This window comes from Paroedura picta, chromosome 15 (assembly GCF_049243985.1).
Source record: "Paroedura picta isolate Pp20150507F chromosome 15, Ppicta_v3.0, whole genome shotgun sequence".
NCBI classification, from domain to species: Eukaryota; Metazoa; Chordata; class Lepidosauria; order Squamata; family Gekkonidae; genus Paroedura; species Paroedura picta.
The window spans coordinates 27,217,371-27,236,127 of record NC_135383.1 but is presented as its reverse complement, the minus strand read 5'-3'; the positions used below and the strand labels follow the sequence as shown (position 1 = coordinate 27,236,127).

At 47.0% G+C, this 18,757-nt stretch overlaps 1 protein-coding gene across 3 annotated transcripts in view; it reads left to right on the top strand.

Annotated features, from left to right (window-relative positions):
• The first annotated feature begins 4,642 nt into the window (after window positions 1-4,642).
• HEATR6 (HEAT repeat containing 6) overlaps window positions 4,643-18,757 on the top strand; it is a 77,313-nt gene continuing 63,198 nt past the window's right edge. For 2 of the 3 annotated variants that reach the window (XM_077312563.1, XM_077312562.1), the window contains exons 1-2: window positions 4,645-4,957; window positions 12,908-13,015. In XM_077312563.1, coding sequence (XP_077168678.1) covers window positions 4,709-4,957; window positions 12,908-13,015 — 357 coding nt within the window. In that variant the 5' untranslated portion in view covers window positions 4,645-4,708. Of the gene's footprint in view, window positions 4,958-12,907; window positions 13,016-18,757 lie in introns of all 3 variants that reach the window. The other variant, XR_013226885.1, reaches the window with a different exon arrangement.

The following is an 18,757-nucleotide window of genomic DNA, read 5'->3' as shown; positions in this document are numbered from 1 at the left end:
TTCCAACTCTATGATTCTATGATTATGTATGAGGATATTCTGAGCAACTGGACAATATAGAATCATAGAATCATAGAATCATAGAGTTGGAAGGGGCCATACAGGCCATCTAGTCCAACCCCCTGCTCAACGCAGGATCAGCCCTAACCATCCTAAAGCATCCAAGAAAAGTGTGTATCCAACCTTTGCTTGAAGACTTCCAGTGAGGGGGAGCTCACCACCTCCTTAGGCAGCCTATTCCACTGCTGAACTACTCTGACTGTGAAAAACTTTTTCCTGATATCTAGCCTATATCGTTGTACTTGAAGTTTAAACCCATTACTGCGTGTCCTCTCCTCTGCAGCCAGCAGAAACAGCATCCTGCCCTCCTCCAAGTGACAACCTTTCAAATACTTAAAGAGGGCTATCATGTCCCCTCTCAACCTCCTTTTCTCCAGGCTGAACATTCCCAAGTCCCTCAACCTACCTTCATAGGGCTTGGTCCCTTGGCCCCAGATCATCTTCGTCGCTCTCCTCTGTACCCTTTCAATTTTATCTACGTCCTTCTTGAAGTGAGGCCTCCAGAACTGCACACAGTACTCCAGGTGTGGTCTGACCAGTGCCGTATACAATGGGACTATGACATCTTGTGATTTTGATGTGATGCCTCTGTTGATACAGCCCAAAATGGCATTTGCCTTTTTTACTGCTGCATCACACTGCCTGCTCATGTTTAGTTTACAATCCACAAGTACCCCAAGGTCTCGTTCACACACAGTGCTACCTAGAAGCGTATCCCCCATCCAGTAGGCATGCTTTTCATTTTTCTGACCCAGATGCAGAACTTTACACTTATCTTTATTAAATTGCATCTTGTTCTCATTTGCCCATTTTTCCATTGTGTTCAGATCTCGTTGAACTCTGTCTCTATCTTCCGGAGTATTTGCCAGTCCTCCCAATTTGGTGTCATCTGCAAACTTGATGAGTAGTCCCTCCACGCCCTCATCTAGATCATTAATAAATATGTTAAAAAGTACCGGGCCGAGCACCGAGCCCTGAGGTACCCCGCTACTCACCTCTCTCCAGTCTGATGAAACACCATTGACAACAACTCTTTGAGTGCGGTTCTCTAACCAATTCCCTATCCACCTAACTATCTGAAAATCCAGATTGCAGTCCTTCAACTTATCCATCAGAACATCATGGGGAACCTTGTCAAAAGCTTTACTAAAATCCAAGTAAATGACATCAACCGAATTTCCCCGATCCAGCAAACCTGTTACTTGGTCAAAAAAGGAAACTAGGTTGGTCTGGCAGGACCTGTTGGAGACAAATCCATGCTGACTTCCTTGGATCACCAAATTGTCCTCCAGATGTTTGCAGATCGCTCCCTTTAATATCTGCTCCATTATCTTCCCCACAATAGAGGTCAGACTCACTGGTCTGTAGTTTCCTGGGTCATCCTTCCTCCCTTTTTTGAAGATCGGAATAACGTTTGCTCTTTTCCAGTCCTCCGGGACATCTCCAGTCCTTAAAGAGGTTCCGAAGATGATGGACAAGGGCTGTGCAAGTTCTCTGGAAAGTTCTTTGAGTACTCTCGGGTGCATTTCATCTGGACCAGGGGATTTGAACTCATCCAGTGCAGCTAAATGCCTCTCGACAACCTCTCTATCCATGTTAACCTGCCACCCAGACACTATCCTTTGGCTACAGCCATCTCTAGATGTGCCTAAACACTTTGACCTGTGGGAAAAAACTGATGTAAAATAGGCACTAAGCCTTTCTGCTTTCTCTGCATCTTTCGTTAGAGTTTGTCCATCTGCACCCAACAGTGGGCCTATTGCCTCCTTGACTTTACGTTTGCTCCTCACATAACTGAAAAATCTTTTCTTGTTACAATGGGCTTCCCTGGCCAATCTTAGCTCACTCTCAGCTTTGGCCTTTCTGATGATTGATCTACAGTGCCTAGTAACCTGTAGGTACTCTTCTTTAGAGCTCTGTCCTTCCCTCCATTTCCTGAACATTTTCCTTTTCTTTCTTAGTTCCTCTTGAAGTTCTCTGTTCATCCAAATAGGCTTCTTAGAGCTCCTGCAGTGTTTTCGTCTTTCTGGAATAGTCATTGATTGAGCATGCAATAGCTCTTGTTTGAGTAGCGCCCACCCTTCACATGCTCCCTTCCCTTCCAGCATTCTCGTCCATGGTATGAGTTTATTAAAGTTTGCCCTACGAAAATCCAACATCCGTGTCTGGCTACAAGCTTCCTTGGCTCCCCATCTCAAAAGGAATTCTATGAGGACATGGTCACTTCCCCCTAGGGTCCCCACCTCCTTCACCTCATCCACCAACTCTTGCCTGTTGGTCAGTATTAAGTCCAGTATGGCTGAACCTCTTGTGGGTTCATCTACCATTTGATAAATGAAATTATCAGCCAGGCAGGTCAGAAACTTGCATGACTGAGGACGCTTCGCAGAGTTAGTTTCCCAGCACACATCTGGGAAATTGAAGTCACCCATGATGACAAGGTCCTGCCGTTTGGATATTTTCTCAAGCTGCTCACAAAGTGCAGCATCCACATCCTCTCGTTGGTCAGGCGGTCGGTAGCAGACACCAACCACCACACTGTTTGTTTTCCCCTCGCTTATTTTCACCCAGATGCTTTCCACTGCAGATATGCTCTCCTTTACTAGAATTTCCTGACAGGTAAGCCCTTTCCTCACATACAGTGCCACTCCTCCACCTCTTCGATCTATTCTGTTTTTTCTGAACAGTTCATATCCATCCACCATTACATTCCAGTCATGAGAATCATTCCACCAAGTTTCTGTGATGCCTACTAGATCATACCTTTCCATCAGCATGAGAAGTTCCAGCTCTTCCTTTTTATTGCCCATGCTTCGGGCGTTAGTATAAAGACAACTGAATCCTTTTACTTTTGGTTCCCTATGAGCTGGCCTTGCCGGTTGGGCTGCCTCCGATCGTTTTCCTTCCATATGTAAATAGAGGCTTGAACGCCAGGCAATTGCTGAGACTATAACAATGGGCCAATCCTTGGGCCCTTTTAGGGGCCAGTCAGGTTCCTTGGTGCACTGCCTGAAATGTATATAAGTTTCATGAGTTCCAGTCTTGTTGTTTCGTGTTTGGAGTTGTGTTGGAATTAATAAAGAGCTGTTTTCTGAAGAATTTTGTAGTCTGTGTTTATCGAACATGCAGACTCATCACTAATGATTTTCCTAAGTAACTTTGTGGATCATTTAGTACAGTGCTGTCCTATTGCCTGTGCAGAAAAGCCCTCTTGAGTAATTCAGTTTTTCATAGATTCAGGTGGGTCACTGTGTTGGTCTGAAGCAGTAGAAGATTTGGTTCTTATACGCCGATATTCTTGCCCAAAGGAGTCTCAAAGCGGTTTACAGTTGCCTTCCTTTTCCCTTGAGTTATTTTAGACCAACAAAGTTTTATGCTTTTGTCTGCATGCACACTTCATCAGATACAACATAAGAAGGCTGATATCTATCTGAAGTGTGTGCACACACTAAAGCTTGAACACAGATCAGTGGGAGCCCTCCTGGCCTTGTCAGGAAGCCCAGATAAATCAAAACAAACCAGTTAATGGTTCCAAATGGAAGAAGTTGGGTTTTATACCCCATTTTCACTACCCAAAGTAGTCTCATAAGCAGCTTACAATTGCCTTCCTGTCCTCTCCCCACAACAGGCACTCTGTGAGGAAGGTGGGGCTGAGAGAGCTCTAACAGGATTGCTTTGTGAGTAGCCCAAGGTCATCCAGCTGGCTGCATGTGGAGGAGTCGGGAATCAAACCCAGTTCTCCAGATTAGAAGTTGCTGCTCTTAAGCGCTACACCAAGATGCCTCTCAAGTACATATACTCAATAACATATACTCACATCCCCGGATTTATTACTGCCCATAATCAGATTTCTTGGACTGCCAAAGGCTGCTTTTTCCCATTATGCAAACGAGAGAATTTAAATTGCCTATAAAATACTGTGACCTGAACAGTCCAGGCGGGACTGATGTTGTCTGTTCTTGCAAGCTAAGCAGGGATAGTTCTAGTCAGCATTTGGATGGAAGACCACAAGAATGCCAGGATTGCAGAAGCAGGCAATCCACCTCTGAATGTCTCTTACCTTGAAAATCCTAGGGGGTGTTATGTCAGCTGTAACTTGATGGCAATTTAAAAAAAATGGGGCACGAAGATCCTTTCCTGTAAAAAGCACAATTCCTGGAAACCGGTTGAAAGTTCGCTAAATTGGTTAAAAATTTCGATGATTCAATACAACAGACTTTGAACGGTTAATTGAATTGCCGCACAACCCCTTTTCTGACGTATTAAGGTGGATGAGAATGAATGCATCTTTGTTTTCCCTATAATAAAGTGGCTATTCAATAAATATATACCAGAACAAATCTTCAAGCTGAGCTAAGGCGCTGCACCGCGAGGAGGAATTCCAGGCAAAAGTTTCTTGAGCAAGGCCAAGAAAAGGACCCCCCCCTCGACTCCTGCCATAGAGCGGTTAGGAAACCATCGAGAAGTCGGGCGTAGACCGGCCCCGTCAGCTTTCCACACACGTGGCTATGCACGGCCAATGGCGGCCTTCGAGTCGTCCTTGTCCCACCGGAAGTCCTGCCTGCACGTGTCATTCTAGCCTTTTTCCTTCCGTTTCTTCCGGGCCGCGCTTCGTTGCCTTGGTGATCCGCAGCCGTGTTGGGAGAAAATGTCGGGCGAGGTCTCGGCGGCGGCCGGCGACGGAGCCCAGCCGCCCTCGCTTTCGGGACAAGGGCCCGAGCCCTTCGCGCGGCGCTACCTGACCCGCCTCGCCGCTTTGCGCTCTGCTCCCGACCCCAGTCCGGCCCGGGGGGGCGAGAGCGGCCGCCGCACTGCGCTCCACCTGGTCTTCGACCAGCTCATCTCCGAGACTTGCGGTCCGGCGGGGGCGGCCGGGAAGGAGGCGCCGCGGCCCGAGGTGCGTGCTTGTTTGCGGGGAGGACGGGGCGGCAGCGGGCCTTTTTGGCTTGCTTTTGGGGCCGTCTTCCTCGCCGAGGCCGAAGGCGGCCGACTGCAGAATATGAAATAGGGGGGGACCTGGGATGCCCCCGGTTTCACGGCTCATCTCCAGGCGACAGATCACTTCCCCTGGAGAAAAGGGCTGCTTTGGAGGGCGACTCCAGATCAGCATGCTCCACTCAGATCCCTCCCTGCCCCGAATCCCGCCCCCTCCCGGCATAACCCCAAATTCTCCAGATATTTCAGAGCTGGCAATCCTAATAGAAAACAGGGCTGCTACCTTCCAAGTGGGATCTTCTGGCTTCAGAGATCAGTTGCCCTCATGGAAGTGGCTGCTTTGGAGAATGGATAGTGTGGTGTTTCTGTGGTCCCTCCCTAAGCCCCACCTTCTTCAGGTTTCATCTCCCAGATCTTCAGGAATTTCCCAACCTGGAATTGGCAGTCAAATTTAGAATTTGTAGATTTGGCAGTCCTAGAATATAAAACAGAGAACTCCAGAGGATTGGGGATTATTGTTATTATTATTATTAGACTTATAGCCTGCCGCTCCCACAAGGCTCGTGGACAACATATAAACGTACAACATATAAAACCCCCTAATCCAATAAAAGAACAATGGGTTAGAACTAGGGAATGGAGGGTGTTGGCCAGAGTAAGCTGTGCATAACGCCATTGTGAGACTGGCTGTCACTGACAGGGAACTTTGAAATCTTTGAAATGGAGGTAATGACAGATTTTATTTTCCTGGGCTCCAAGATCACTGCAGATGGGGACTGCAGCAAAGAAATTAAAAGACGCTTGCTCCTGGGGAGGAAAGCTATGGCAAATCTAGACAGCATCCTAAAAAGCAGAGACATCACCCTGCCAACAAAAGTGCGTTTAGTCAAGGCTATGGTATTCCCAGTTGCAATGTATGGCTGTGAAAATTGGACCATAAGGAAGGCCGAGCGTCAAAGAATTGAGGCTTTTGAACTCTGGTGCTGGAGAAGACTCTTGGGAGTTCCTTGGACTGCAAGGCAAACAAACCAGTCAGTCCTAGAGGAGATCAGCCCTGACTGCTCCTTAGAAGGCCAGATCCTGAAGATGAAACTCAAATACTTTGGCCACCTCATGAGAAGGAAGGCTTCTCTGGAGAAGAGCCTAATGCTGGGAGCTATTGAGGGCAAAAGAACAAGGGGACGAGAGAGAATGAGGTGTCTGGATGGAGTAACTGAAGCAGTTGGTGCATACTTAAATGGACTCCATGGGGTCGCGATGGGTCGGACACGACTTCGCAACTAACAACAACAACAAATTTATGTCTTCCTTTTCTCCAGTGGGGGCCTCAGGTAGCTTACAATGTCATTCTCTTTTCTCCCACTTGCAACTTCTCTTGTGAGGTAGAGTTAGGACAACAGACCATTTCTGCAGGGGGGGTAAAACATGAGTGGCTTTCAGCTTGCAAAGGCTGCAAGGGAAAACAAGATGAATGTCTCCCTTCGCTCCTTGGCTTGTCATTCATAGCAAGCCACCAATCACAGCACAGCAGTTATCTTGTGGACTGAAACTTTCTCCTCCACTCCCCCAATTACTTTTTAAAGGCACTTCCGCATTGCTATGTGGTAATGCCACAACACAGATGCATCCTTAATAAAAAATCAATACTGCCGCATTGCTATGAAGAAATGGCAGAACAATACAGCATACCCAACCCCATTTGGGGATTTATGGTTTTTCGGACTTTATTTCTGTCTGGATGGATTTCTGATATGCTGAACATGGTCCCTGGAGTCCCAAAAGACATTTTGTGCTAATGGTTGGCTTAAAAACAAGGTGCTCAGACGCCTGTATGATCAGGCAGCTTGATCACCCTTTCTCCCCCTTTCTCCAGCTCATTTCCCACCTCCAGAAAACAGAAAAAAGGCTTTGTTTTTCCTGCCTGACCGCAAAAAGATTGTGGACACTTAATAGAAGATTTTATTTTACCTTTCACAATGTAGTTTTGTGGACTGTGCCATTAAAAAAAATTACTTGGAGCAGGAAATGGAGAGGGGAGGGCAGGACAAACTGCCAAGACTATTGTGCGTTTCTCCATCCATATGGGCTTATCCCTGGTTGCTCACTAGTTGCTCACCAATGGGACACATGATTTAGAGATGTAAATCAAGTTTTGGTGATTCCCGAAATTGCAAGTTAAAAGTGGGCAAAACTCGACTCAGCTACTGGACAGCCTTGGGATGCAGGTGATTATTTATTTTATTATTTACTTAGATTTTTATACCGCCCTTCCCTATGGCTCTGGGTGGTTTACATAAAACATTTTGGAACATTCACATAAAACACTGTCAAAATCAATATAACAGTATAACAATAACAACAACACACCAACTGGAACAATCAGAATGGCACTTTAACAATAACTTTGACAATCTCTCAGTAGGTTCGGTCCCTCAGTCTGGGGGGCACCTATAGATGTTATGGGTCAGTCGGCCCCACCAAATGCCTGGTGGAAGAGCTCCTTTTTGCAGGCCCTGTGGAATTGTGGAAGTTCTGGCAGGGCCCTGATCTCTTCGGGGAGCTCATTCCACCAGGTGGGGCCAGGACTGAAAAGGCCCTGGCCCCTGTTGAGGCCTGACGTGCCTCTTTAGGCCAGGGATCTGTAGCCAGTTGGAGGTGGTGGAGTGTAGAGCTCTTCTTGGGGTATAGGCAGGGAGGTGGTCTCTCAGATATACTGTGCCCAGACCGTATATGGCCTTAAAGGTGATTACCAAAACCTTAAACTTATTCTGGAATTGAACTGGGAGCCAGCTGAGTTCTTGGAATACTGGTCGGATATGAGATCTCCGTGATGTCTTAGTGAGAATCCTGGCTGCGGTGTTCTGCACCAGTTGTAATTTCCGGATCAAGGATAAGGGTAGGCCTGTGTAGAGCAAGTTACAGAAGTCCAGTCTGGAGGTGACCATCGCATGGATCATTGTGGCTAGGTGCTCTGGTTCCATGTATGGCGCTAGTAGTTTGTCTTGGTGGAGGTGGTAAAATGCCAGCCATGCTACCTTTATGACCTGAGCTTCCGTAAAGGAACCATCCTCCCATGGTCCCTTCCTACCCAACCACAGGACCTCCGTCTTTGCAGGGTTGAGCTTCAGACAACTCTGCTTGATCCATTTTGTCACTGTTTCCAGGCATCTGGCTAAAGATTCCGGGGGGGAGTCAGGGCAGTCATCCATTAGGAGGAAGAGCTGGGTGTTATCTGCATATTGGTGGCAACCCAGCCATGATGTCATGTGGAGGGGGCTCTAAAACCCGCCAACATTCGAAGGCTGTCCAGGAACAGATTCCTCATGCGGAAATGGTCAGAGTGAATGGCCCCAGGTCACCCAGTAAGCTTGTGTAGCAGAGTGGGGATTTGAACCTGGATAGTCTCAGGTCCTAAACTGACATTCTAATTACTAAACCACTCTGACTCTCCAATGAGACAAATCTATTTGTTGTTATCCATGATAGCTAAATGGAGTTTTCAGTGTGAAAGGCAAGCCTATATATATCAGGGTTAGGGGATTGTGGAAGTAGTTGGTGTGAAAGATCTCTGCTTGTGACCCCAGAAAGCTGCTGCCAGTCTCAATTGACTATACTGACTTTGATGGACCAACAGCCTAATGCAATATAATGCAGCTTCATGTGGAGGCTGTGACTCTGAATAACAACTTTAAGCTCTGTTTGTAGGCTTCTTGGCTGTCATGATCTGAAGATGTAAGGTTCTTTGAAGCTCACCAGAGTTCCCCTGGAATACTGACAGCTGCTTGGTTTCCCAGGAAAGAGAGCCATAAATGCACCAAGAGTTCAGTGAGAGTAGAGGATTATTTGCTAAGAAGTAAAAGATGAATAGCTGTTGTAAAACATGATCTGGGTCTTGAGATTGTAGAACATGCACCCTTGGGAGACTGGGGTTCACTATCCACATGGAGGAGAGCTCCCTAAATCTGGATTGGGTAAGAGGCTTCCTGCCAGCTAAGGCGGGAAGGTTTAAAAGACTGGAAACGTCCAGTTAGTGGTTATTCAAATGGATTGGATTCCCTTGCAGGGAGCAGGTGGGGAGAGGGAGCATGGTTTGCATTTGCTTCAGTGGCATCCAAGGAAGGATGTCAGTTGCAACACTTCTGTATTGTTAAATTTAGCTTAGTGATAGATCTGTGTAATCAAGTAGATTTGATAGTCATTTTCTCTTGTCTTATGCTGTAGTTTAATAGCCTGTAGTAATTAAGTAATCTTGTTTACAAAAGACTGTGATTTCAGCTCCTCCCTGGCTGCTTGGCCCTTGTTCACACTAAGCAGAAGGGAAGGGCTGTCAAGGGAATCTCTGCCCGTACATGCTCATAATCAGCCTTTAGTGTTCCTTAAAGGTAACATGGGAGGCTTGATTTAGTTTGGGATGGTAGCATTGAAGACGAACATGCTCACATGCACATACATGGTTTACACACGTAAACACATACTTGAACCCAAGGTGGATTTATGATAGTGACTACCCGTAATAAGAAGCATCCATGATGGCAGCTGGAGCAATCATATAAAACAAACTGCTCCCACCTAAAACACCTAGATTGCCAAAACTGCCAAAAAACCTGCACTAAATTCTGCCTAATTTGAATAAACTATAAGAAAAAAAAACCCAAACCAAAGTTTCAAACAAACAAAAAACCCTTTCTAACCTATGACTCAGTCTTCTACCTCTAAATCAGGAGAACATCTTGTTTAGCTCATGCTGACTGAAATGAACAGGATTGTAGCTTCAGTGAGGCCAACAACATGCCCACTAGATCCTGCCCATCCTGGGTACTTAAAATGGCTGATGAGAGGATAGGGGTTCTCCTCCAGGATATAATCTCTCCCTCTCAATGGGAGAATTCCCAAAGGGGCTGAAAGAGGCAGTGGTACATCCGCTGCTAAAGGAACCATTTCTGGATCTGTAGGTACCTGCCAGCTACCACCCAGTCTCGCATCTAACGTTCCTGGGGAAAGTGGTGGAAAGGGCTGCCGTGGACCAAATATCAGCATTCTTGAATGAAACTTCAGTCCTAGATCTGTCCCAGTCAGGTTTCTGGCCTGGCCATGGGATGGAAACAGCTCTGATCACCCTTACGTTCTACCTCCTTGTTAGCTGTACTGGAGCGGGTTAGCACTGCTTGTATTACTTGACCATACAGCAGTGTTTGACATAGTAGATGATGAGCTCCTAGCTCAATATCTTGCTGATGCCAGGATACAGGGGACAGCCCTTCAATGGCTGATCTTTCTACGGTGCTCTGGACAAAGGGTAGCAATCGGAGAGACAGTCAAGCTGCAACCAACTCCCATGTGGAGTGCCACAGGGAGCAGTCCTCTCCCCAATTTTATTCAACATTTTCTGCATCCTTTTGTCCAGATGTTGTTGAGGTTTGGGCTTGAGTGCCATCAGTAATGACACCCAGCTCTTTCCCCTGATGGATGGCCACCCAAATTCACCCTCTTTAGCCAGATTTCTGGAAGCAGTGATGGGATAGCTCAGGCAGAGTTACCTGAATCTCATCTCTTCAATGACAGAAGTCCTATGGCTGGATAGGAAGGGTCCAAATGAGGAAGCATGATTACTCAATTTGTGTGTAAAGGAGCCTTCACAGATAGTGGCCATTGCAAAAATCCTGTCGATCCTTAAGGACCAGCCTACCTCTGATGCAGATCTGCTGCATGACATAAGACACTTCCATTGTATCTTTGCCTAGAATTTAATTTCTTGTTGCTTTATGTATTTCGCATCATACGCCAATGAAGGTATCTGAATCTGAAATCTACCCAACTGGATGGAGTGCAACTGTCAGTGGCTGATTCTGTAAGGAACCTAGGCATGAGCATGGATGTCTCCCTCTCCAAGGAGGCGCAGGTCACAAGAGTAGCTCGGCTGGCGTTTTTCCACCTTCACTAAGCCAAAATACTGGTGCCCTACGTGGCCTGGTTCAAAACATAGCAGCAAAGGTTCTCACTTGGAGGTTTCTACACTTGGAAGTGCCACATCTGGCCCATGCTTCAACGGCTGCACTGGTTACCAGTTGAATCTTGGATCAAACTTAAGGTCTTGTCATGACGTCAAGGGAGTGCTGGCCAAAGTTCCCCTCAACAACAACAAACAAGTCCCAGGCATCTGGACAAAACTGAAATTAGGCTTTATTTTAGGTACATATAGGAACATAGCAAAGAAGTTATAGTGCAGACACCATAAAATTATCAAAGACATGTTACTAAGGGGAGCTAGAGTTGATGTAGGCTCTTCCCCCTGCCCCAAGGATGTGTGGGATAACCCATTCCCATGAAGCGACTGTTTGATCCAAAAGAGTGTGAAAAACTGAGCCAGCTAATCTGGCTCAATAGCAGGTTTGAAAACAGTTTAATAGAAAGCATATGGCTTGTTTATATACAGAGCGGGAACACCGAGATAAGCAATTTGGATAACATATGCCAAGTTGTAGTTAGAAGTTAGAACAACAAAGAATCTCCAAGGGAAGGGGTTGGCCAGGATGCACCTCCAGGCCGGAAGTTAATTCAAGAAGAAGAGTTGGTTCTTATATGCTGCTTTTCTTTACCTGAAGAAGTTTCAAAGCGGCTTACAGTTGCCTTCCCTTTCCTTTCCCCACAACAGACACTCTGTGAGGGAGGTGTGGGTGACAGAGCCCTGATATTACTGAAGTAGAAGAAGAGTAGGTTCTTATATGCCACTTTTCTCTAACTGAAGGAGTCTTAAAGTGGCTTCCAATTGTCTTTCCTTTCCTTTTACCACAACAGACACCCTGTAAGGTAGGTGAGATTGAGAGAGTCCTCATAGTAACTGCTCGGTTAGAACAGCTTTGTCAGTGCTCTGCCGAGCCGAAGGTCACCCAGCTGGTTGTATGTGAAGGAGTGCAGAATCAAACCCGGCTCGCCAGATTAGAAGTCCTAACCACTACACCAGGCTGGCTCTTAACAGGCACCAAACCTGAGGAAATTGACTTGGCACATGACAGGTCTTTAAGGTCTTTAAGTACCTTTAAGGTCCTACGCCTAAGGTGTACCTGAGGGACTGACTCTCTGACTGTGTCCCTCAAATAGCTCTATGATCAGTCAATGTCAACTGGGGTGATCCCTGGCCCCAAGGAAGCATTGTTGGCCTCAACCAAGGTCAGGTTGTTCTTTGTCCTTGCACCACCTGGTGGAATGAAGTCCCAGAGTAGACCCGGGCCCTGTTGGATTTAGCAGAGTTCTGCAGGGCCTGCAAAATGGAGCTCCTCCGCCAGGCATTTGGTTGTGGTCAGCGAACTGACAACATCTAGAACCCCCTCCCATTTAGATATGTCCATTAATCATATTGTGAGACAATCCTGACTGATTTGTGAGGTTATAGTCAAAATGCTATCAGTGATTAATCAAGGGTTCAATTGTTGCTGATATTGTTATTGTTGATTGATGCAGTTACTGAACTTACAATGTTTTCATGTTCCCATGCTGAGCTGCAAGGGAGGGCGATATATAAATGGAATCAATCAATCAATCAATCAATCAATCAATCAATCAATCAATCAATGTGTTAGCGGTGATTGATTCCATAAGGCTGTTTTTATGTTACTATGATGTTTTCTGACTGTGTTCCTAAAGAAGATAAAGGAAGTGTGTGTGTGTGTTTGTGTATGGGGGGCTTGCGGAAACCTAAAAAGGGAGATAACACAATAAGGCAGGCAGGGGTGGACAAAGGAGAAACGAGCATCAAGAGGATAGTGGGTGGCATGACTTCAGGGACCATTTACTGAGCTGGGGCAAGCCCTGTTGGGTCCCTGAAGCGAAATCTTTTAAGTCAGGTGTTCTGTTCATCGTCAAGATAATAAAGGATTAAATGCCAACAACTGTCCTTTTTTTGCTTATTTCATAGGATGTTTGTGACTTACTTGTCCACGCTTGTCAGTTAGTGTCACTTAATCAAGAGCATCTTGTCAACAAAGTGTGCCAGTTGATTCATCATTTGCTTAACAGATTCCAGGTAAGGGAATTAAGTTATCCCCCCTCCTTTTCTGATCTTCCATGCTTATGTGTGCTCACATGCGTACTTGTGTATGTGTTGCTGTTTTGCTTCCAAGATTTAGTATATCTGTGAATGCAGACCAAAATCATATTCAGTGGTGATATTCCTCCAGGATTTTCTCTTTTCAGTGAAGAAATTGGCACTGGTTGTTTCTATAGTCTCTCAGTGAGATGGTTGTCCAGCCTCTGTTTAAAAATTTCCAAAGATGGAGAACCCACTACCACCTGAGGAAGCCTGTTCCACTGAGAAACCGCTCTGTCAGGAACTTCTTTCAGATGTTTGGGCAGAATTTCTTTTGCATTAATTTCATCCCATTGGTTCTGGTCCGTCCCTCGGGGGCAAGAGAGAACAGCTCTGCTCCATCCTCTATATCAGTGGTCGTCAACCCCCGGTCTGCGGCCCGGTGGCAGGCAGAGAAAGCCTCGCCACCGGGGCGCGGCGGGGGAAAGGGAGGTGCCTCTCTCCTCCCACCCGCAGTCCGGCGCTCGCCGGACCTTCACTGTGTGAAGAAGCGTGGCCACAGCATGCTGGCGGGTGCAAACACGCTTGCGCGGAGCTCTGCGCAGGCGAGTTTGCACCTGCTGGCACGCTGGCGGGTGCAAACCAACTTTCGCAGAGCTCCGCGCAAGTGCGTTTGAACCCACTGGCACGCAGGCGGGCGCAAACGCGCTTACGCAGAGCTCCGGGCAGGTGCTTTTTTACCACCGGCACGCCGGCGGGTGTAAATGCGTATGTGCGGAGCTCCACACAGACACGTTTGCATCCGCTGGCGGGCGCAAACGTGCATGCGTGACTGCTTCGGGCATACACGTTTGCACAGAACTGTTGCGCATACATGAAAGCTCAGCGCATGCACATTTGCACAGAGCTGCCGCATGTGCGCGGTGCTGCTGGGCAGCCCTCTCCCTTCCACCCCTGCTAGCGGTCCCCAGCCTTAGAAAGGTTGGGGGTCACTGTTCTATATGGCAGCCTTTTAAATACTTGAAGATGGTTATCAAATCTCCTCTCAGTCGTCTCCTCTCCCGGCTAAACAGACCAACCTCCCCCAGCCTTTCCTCGTACGTCTTGGTCTCGAAACCCCTCACCATCTTTGTTGCCTTCCTCTGGACATGCTCCAGTTTGTCTACATCCCTCTTCAACTGTGGTGCTCAAAACTGAACACAGGACTCCAAGTGAGGCCGAACCAGAGCAGAGTAAATCGGTACCATCACTTCCAATTATCTGGACATGATACTCCATTTGATACAGCCCAAGATCCCATTTCCCTTTTAGTCACTGAGTCACACTGCTGACTCATGTTCAATGTATGGTCTACTAAGACTCCTAGATCCTTTTCGCACATACTTGTCAGGTGCCCCTTCCCACCCTTTTCTTCCTGTATTCTGATGCTGTCTTCTGCTGTGTTTGCTACCCCTCCCAGTTTAGTATCACCTGTAGATTTAATAAGTATCCGCTCTAATCCCTCATCCAAATCATTTATGAATATGTTGAACAACACAGGCTCTAGGACAGGTCCCAGGGGCAATCCACATCACTCTTCTCCAAGAGGATGCTGAACCATTTACAAGTACCCTTTGGGTACGATCAATCAACCATTTATCGATCCACCTGACAGAATTAGGATCCATACCGCATTTTACCAGCTTATCAACCAGAATATTATGTGGAACGTTATCAGAAGCTTTACTGATATCCAGATAAACTATGTCCACAACATTCCCCTGATCCAGCAAGGTAGTCACTTTCTTGAAAGAAAGAGATAAGGTTGGTCTGACATGACTTGTTCTTGCAAAACCAATGCTGAGTCTTAGAAATGACAACCCTCTGTTCCAGCTGCTCAAGGACTAACTGTTTGATATGTTCCAAAGGTTTGACAGCTACAGGTCGATAGTTAACCGGATCCTCTTTTTTTGCTTTCTTGAAGATACTTAAGTAGCAGGAAACAGGAGAGCCAGCTTGGCGTAGTGGTTAGGAGCATGGACTTCTCATCTGGCGAGCCAGGTTTCATTTCCTGCTCCTTCTCCACTTGCAGCCAGCTGGGTAACCTTGGGCTCGTCATACCACTGATAAGGCTGTTCTGACTGTGGAGGAGCTCTTTCAGCCTCACCTCCTTTACAGAGTGTCTATTGTGGGGAGAGGAAAGGAAAGGTTATTGGAAGCCGCTTTGAGTCTCCTTTGGGTAGGGAAAAGTGGCATATAAGAACCAACTCTTTTTCTTCTTCTTCACCAGCAGCAACACAGTCCTTAACAGCTGTTAATAGCTTATTCTTGGTAGAAGAATGGCAGGAGGAAACAATGCTGTAGGATTATCATGAGACTCCCATGAGAGGGAGCTGATTCACAGAATCACAGAATCATAGAATTGGAGGGGCCATACAGGCCATCTAGTCCAACCCCCTGCGCAACGCAGGATCAGCCCAAAGCATCCTAAAGCATCCAAGAATAGTGTATATCCAACCATTGCTTTGAAGACGGCCAGTGAGGAGGAGCTCACCACATCCTTAGGCAGCCTATTCCACTGCTGAACTACTCTGACTGTGAAAATTATTTTCCTGATATCTAGCCTATATCGTTGTAGTTTAAACCCATTACTGCGCGTCCTTTCCTCTGCAGCCAACGGAAACAGCAACCTGCCCTCCTCCAAGTGACAACCTTTCAAATACTTAAAGAGGGCTATCATGTCCCCTCTCAACCTCCTTTTCTCCAGGCTGAACATTCCCAAGTCCCTCAACCTATCTTCATAGGGCTTGGTCCCTTGGCCCCAGATCATCCTTGTTGCTCTCCTCTGTACCCTTTCAATTTTATCTACGTCCTTCTTGAAGTGAGGCCTCCAGAACTGCACACAGTACTCCAGGTGTGGTCTGACCAGTGCCGTATACAATGGGACTATGACATCTTGTGATTTTGATGTGATGCCCCTGTTGATACAGCCCAAAATGGCATTTGCCTTTTTTACCGCTGCATCACACTGCCTGCTCATGTTTAGCTTACAATCCAGAAGTACCCCATGGTCTCGTTCACACACAGTGTTACCTAGAAGCGTATCCCGCATCTAGTAGGCATACTTTTCATTTTTCTGACCCAGATGCAGAACTTTACACTCATCTTTATTAAATTGCATCTTCTTATCATTTGCCCATTTTTCCATTGTGTTCAGATCTTGTTGAACTCTGTCTCTATCTTCCGGAGTATTTGCCAGTCCTCCCAATTTGGTGTCATCTGCAAACTTGATGAGTAGTCCCTCCACCCCCTCATCTAGGTCATTAATAAATCCGTTAAAAAGTACCGGACTGAGCACCGAGCCCTGAGGTACCCCGCTACTCACCTCCCTCCCGTCTGATGAAACACCATTGACAACAACTCTTTGAGTGCGGTTCTCTAACCAATTCCCTATCCAACTAACTATCTGAAAATTCAGATTGCAGTCCTTCACTTTATCCATCAGAACATGGGGATAAGCTTTACTAAAATCCAAGTAAACGACATCAACCAAATTTCCACGATCCAGCAAACTCATTACTTGGTCAAAAAAAGAAACCAGGTTGGTCTGGCAGTACCTGTTGGAGACAAATCCATGCTGACTTCCTTGGATCACCAAATTGTCCTCCAGATGTTTGCAGATCGCTCCCTTTAATATCTGCTGCATTATCTTCCCCACAACAGAGGTCAGACTCACTGGTCTGTAGTTTCCCAGGTCATCCTTCCTCCCTTTTTTGAAGATCGGAATAACGTTTGCTCTCTTCCAGTCCTCCGGGACATATCAAGTCCTTAAAGAGGTCCCGAAGATGATGGAGAAGGGTTGTGCAAGTTCTCTGGAAAGTTCTTTGAGCACTCTCGGGTGCATTTCATCCGTCCCAGGGGATTTGAACTCATCCAGTGATTGTGCCCGTGCAGTCTGTGGAAGTGCTCTGACTTAGGGACTAATGAACACATGGACTCTCGTTAGGAACAGAGAGAGAAGAGGAGGTGGTGAAGGAACCTGGTGCTGCAAACTGCCCTCTGCTCAACAATTGAGAGGCTGTATGGGGGAGTGGGAGAGTATTATGAGGGAATGGGGTGTGGTGACCCCTAAACCCCACAGAAATATTGCAGTTTTCTTCCTTGTGGGTACCCATTGGAGTGTTACAAAAAGCACTGATGTCAAGCATATTCAGATTGTCGCTTCAGTAGAAGTCTAGTTCATGAGGTGACTCCAGTTGTACTAGCATCTAGCCTTGAAAGGGCCCCCTCCCCTGGCCAGACAGCTTAAAGTGGTTTTGGGCCACAGCTCGCTGCCGGATCATGTGGGGGCTGGCCAGCTCATTAGCAGGCAGTCAGCATGCCTGGAGGCCCTCATTAGCAGGGCCAGCCTAGAAGGCCAAGAGGCCCTCGTTAGGAGGCCCTGCTTAGTAGGCCAAGAGGCCCTCATTAGCAGGCCCTGCTTAGCAGGCCAAGAGGTCCTTGTTAGAAGGCCCTCCACCACGACCCTTTGCCCGGGCCCTCTTCCCTTACCTGCTGCTGATACCTGGCACTAAGACGTGTCTGAGAGCAAAGAGGCTAGAGGGCGGGAGCTGCAGGGGCAAGGCCAATCAGGGTGCAGCCAACTTTGCTGGCTTCACCCTGATTGGCCGTATTCCAACGTGGATGGCCGGATATGTTTCACCCCCCAGGCTGTTTCACAAATATAGAGGAACCAAGGATAAGGATGTTCTAGTCTCCTCCAGGTGATCTACACAGCCCCATGATTTACTGCAGGTACCTCCCACATAGATAGATAGTTGGCAAGGTATTTGCGTCCAGACATGCTAATGAAGCTCACTTAGTTTAGCTGTGGATGAGGAAGGGGGACTCTAGCTCTCACCTAGAAGATTCTAGGAACACTGTCCAGTGATTGGTTGTGAGAGCCCTAGATATGCGTAGGGCTTTAAAGGTCAGTACCAAAAACCTTGAACCGGATCTGGAACTCCATTGATAATCAATATAAGTGCTGGAGGACAGGTCAAATATGGGCCCTCCTTGGGGGCACTGTAAGGACCTGTACAGCTGCATTTTGTACCAGGGGACCTGATCTCCAGATCAGGACCAAGGGTAGCCCTTGGTCTTTCTCAAGCCCTTGGATTCTCAATAATCCAGCCTGGAGGTGACTGTTGCATGGATCACTGTGGCTAGGTCTCTCAGTGCCAGATAGGATAGTTTCGCCTGCTGTAGATAGTAAAATGCCTGGCGAGCTACATTTGTGACCTTCGCCTCCATTGATAGGGAGGTGTTGAAAGTCATTCCCAGGCCCCTGAATGATGTGTGAGGCAATTAATTGTATTCCATCAAACGGGAGGCACATTTCTTTTGGTCCATTCTTCCCTAGCCACAGGACTTCTGCCTTCTAAGGGTTGAATTTCAGGTTGCTTTGCCAGCACCATCGTGTCACAGCCCCCAGGCACTGAATCTGGCCAATGAATCTGGGGATGTATCTGACTGGCTCCTCATCAACAGATAGAGTTGGGTGTCTTTAGTGTATTGGTGACACCCTAGCCTATACTCGCGGACAAGCTGTGTGAAAGGGAGTAGTTGTTGAATAATATTGGGCAGAGAATTGTGCTGTCTCGCGCCCTACAAGGGAGTGGGCAGTGCCAAATTATTCTTTCCTGATAGCTACCTCTGCCCCTGATCCTGGAGAAAAGAGGTCACCTACTCTAAGACCAAACCCAATTTCCCCATGCTTGT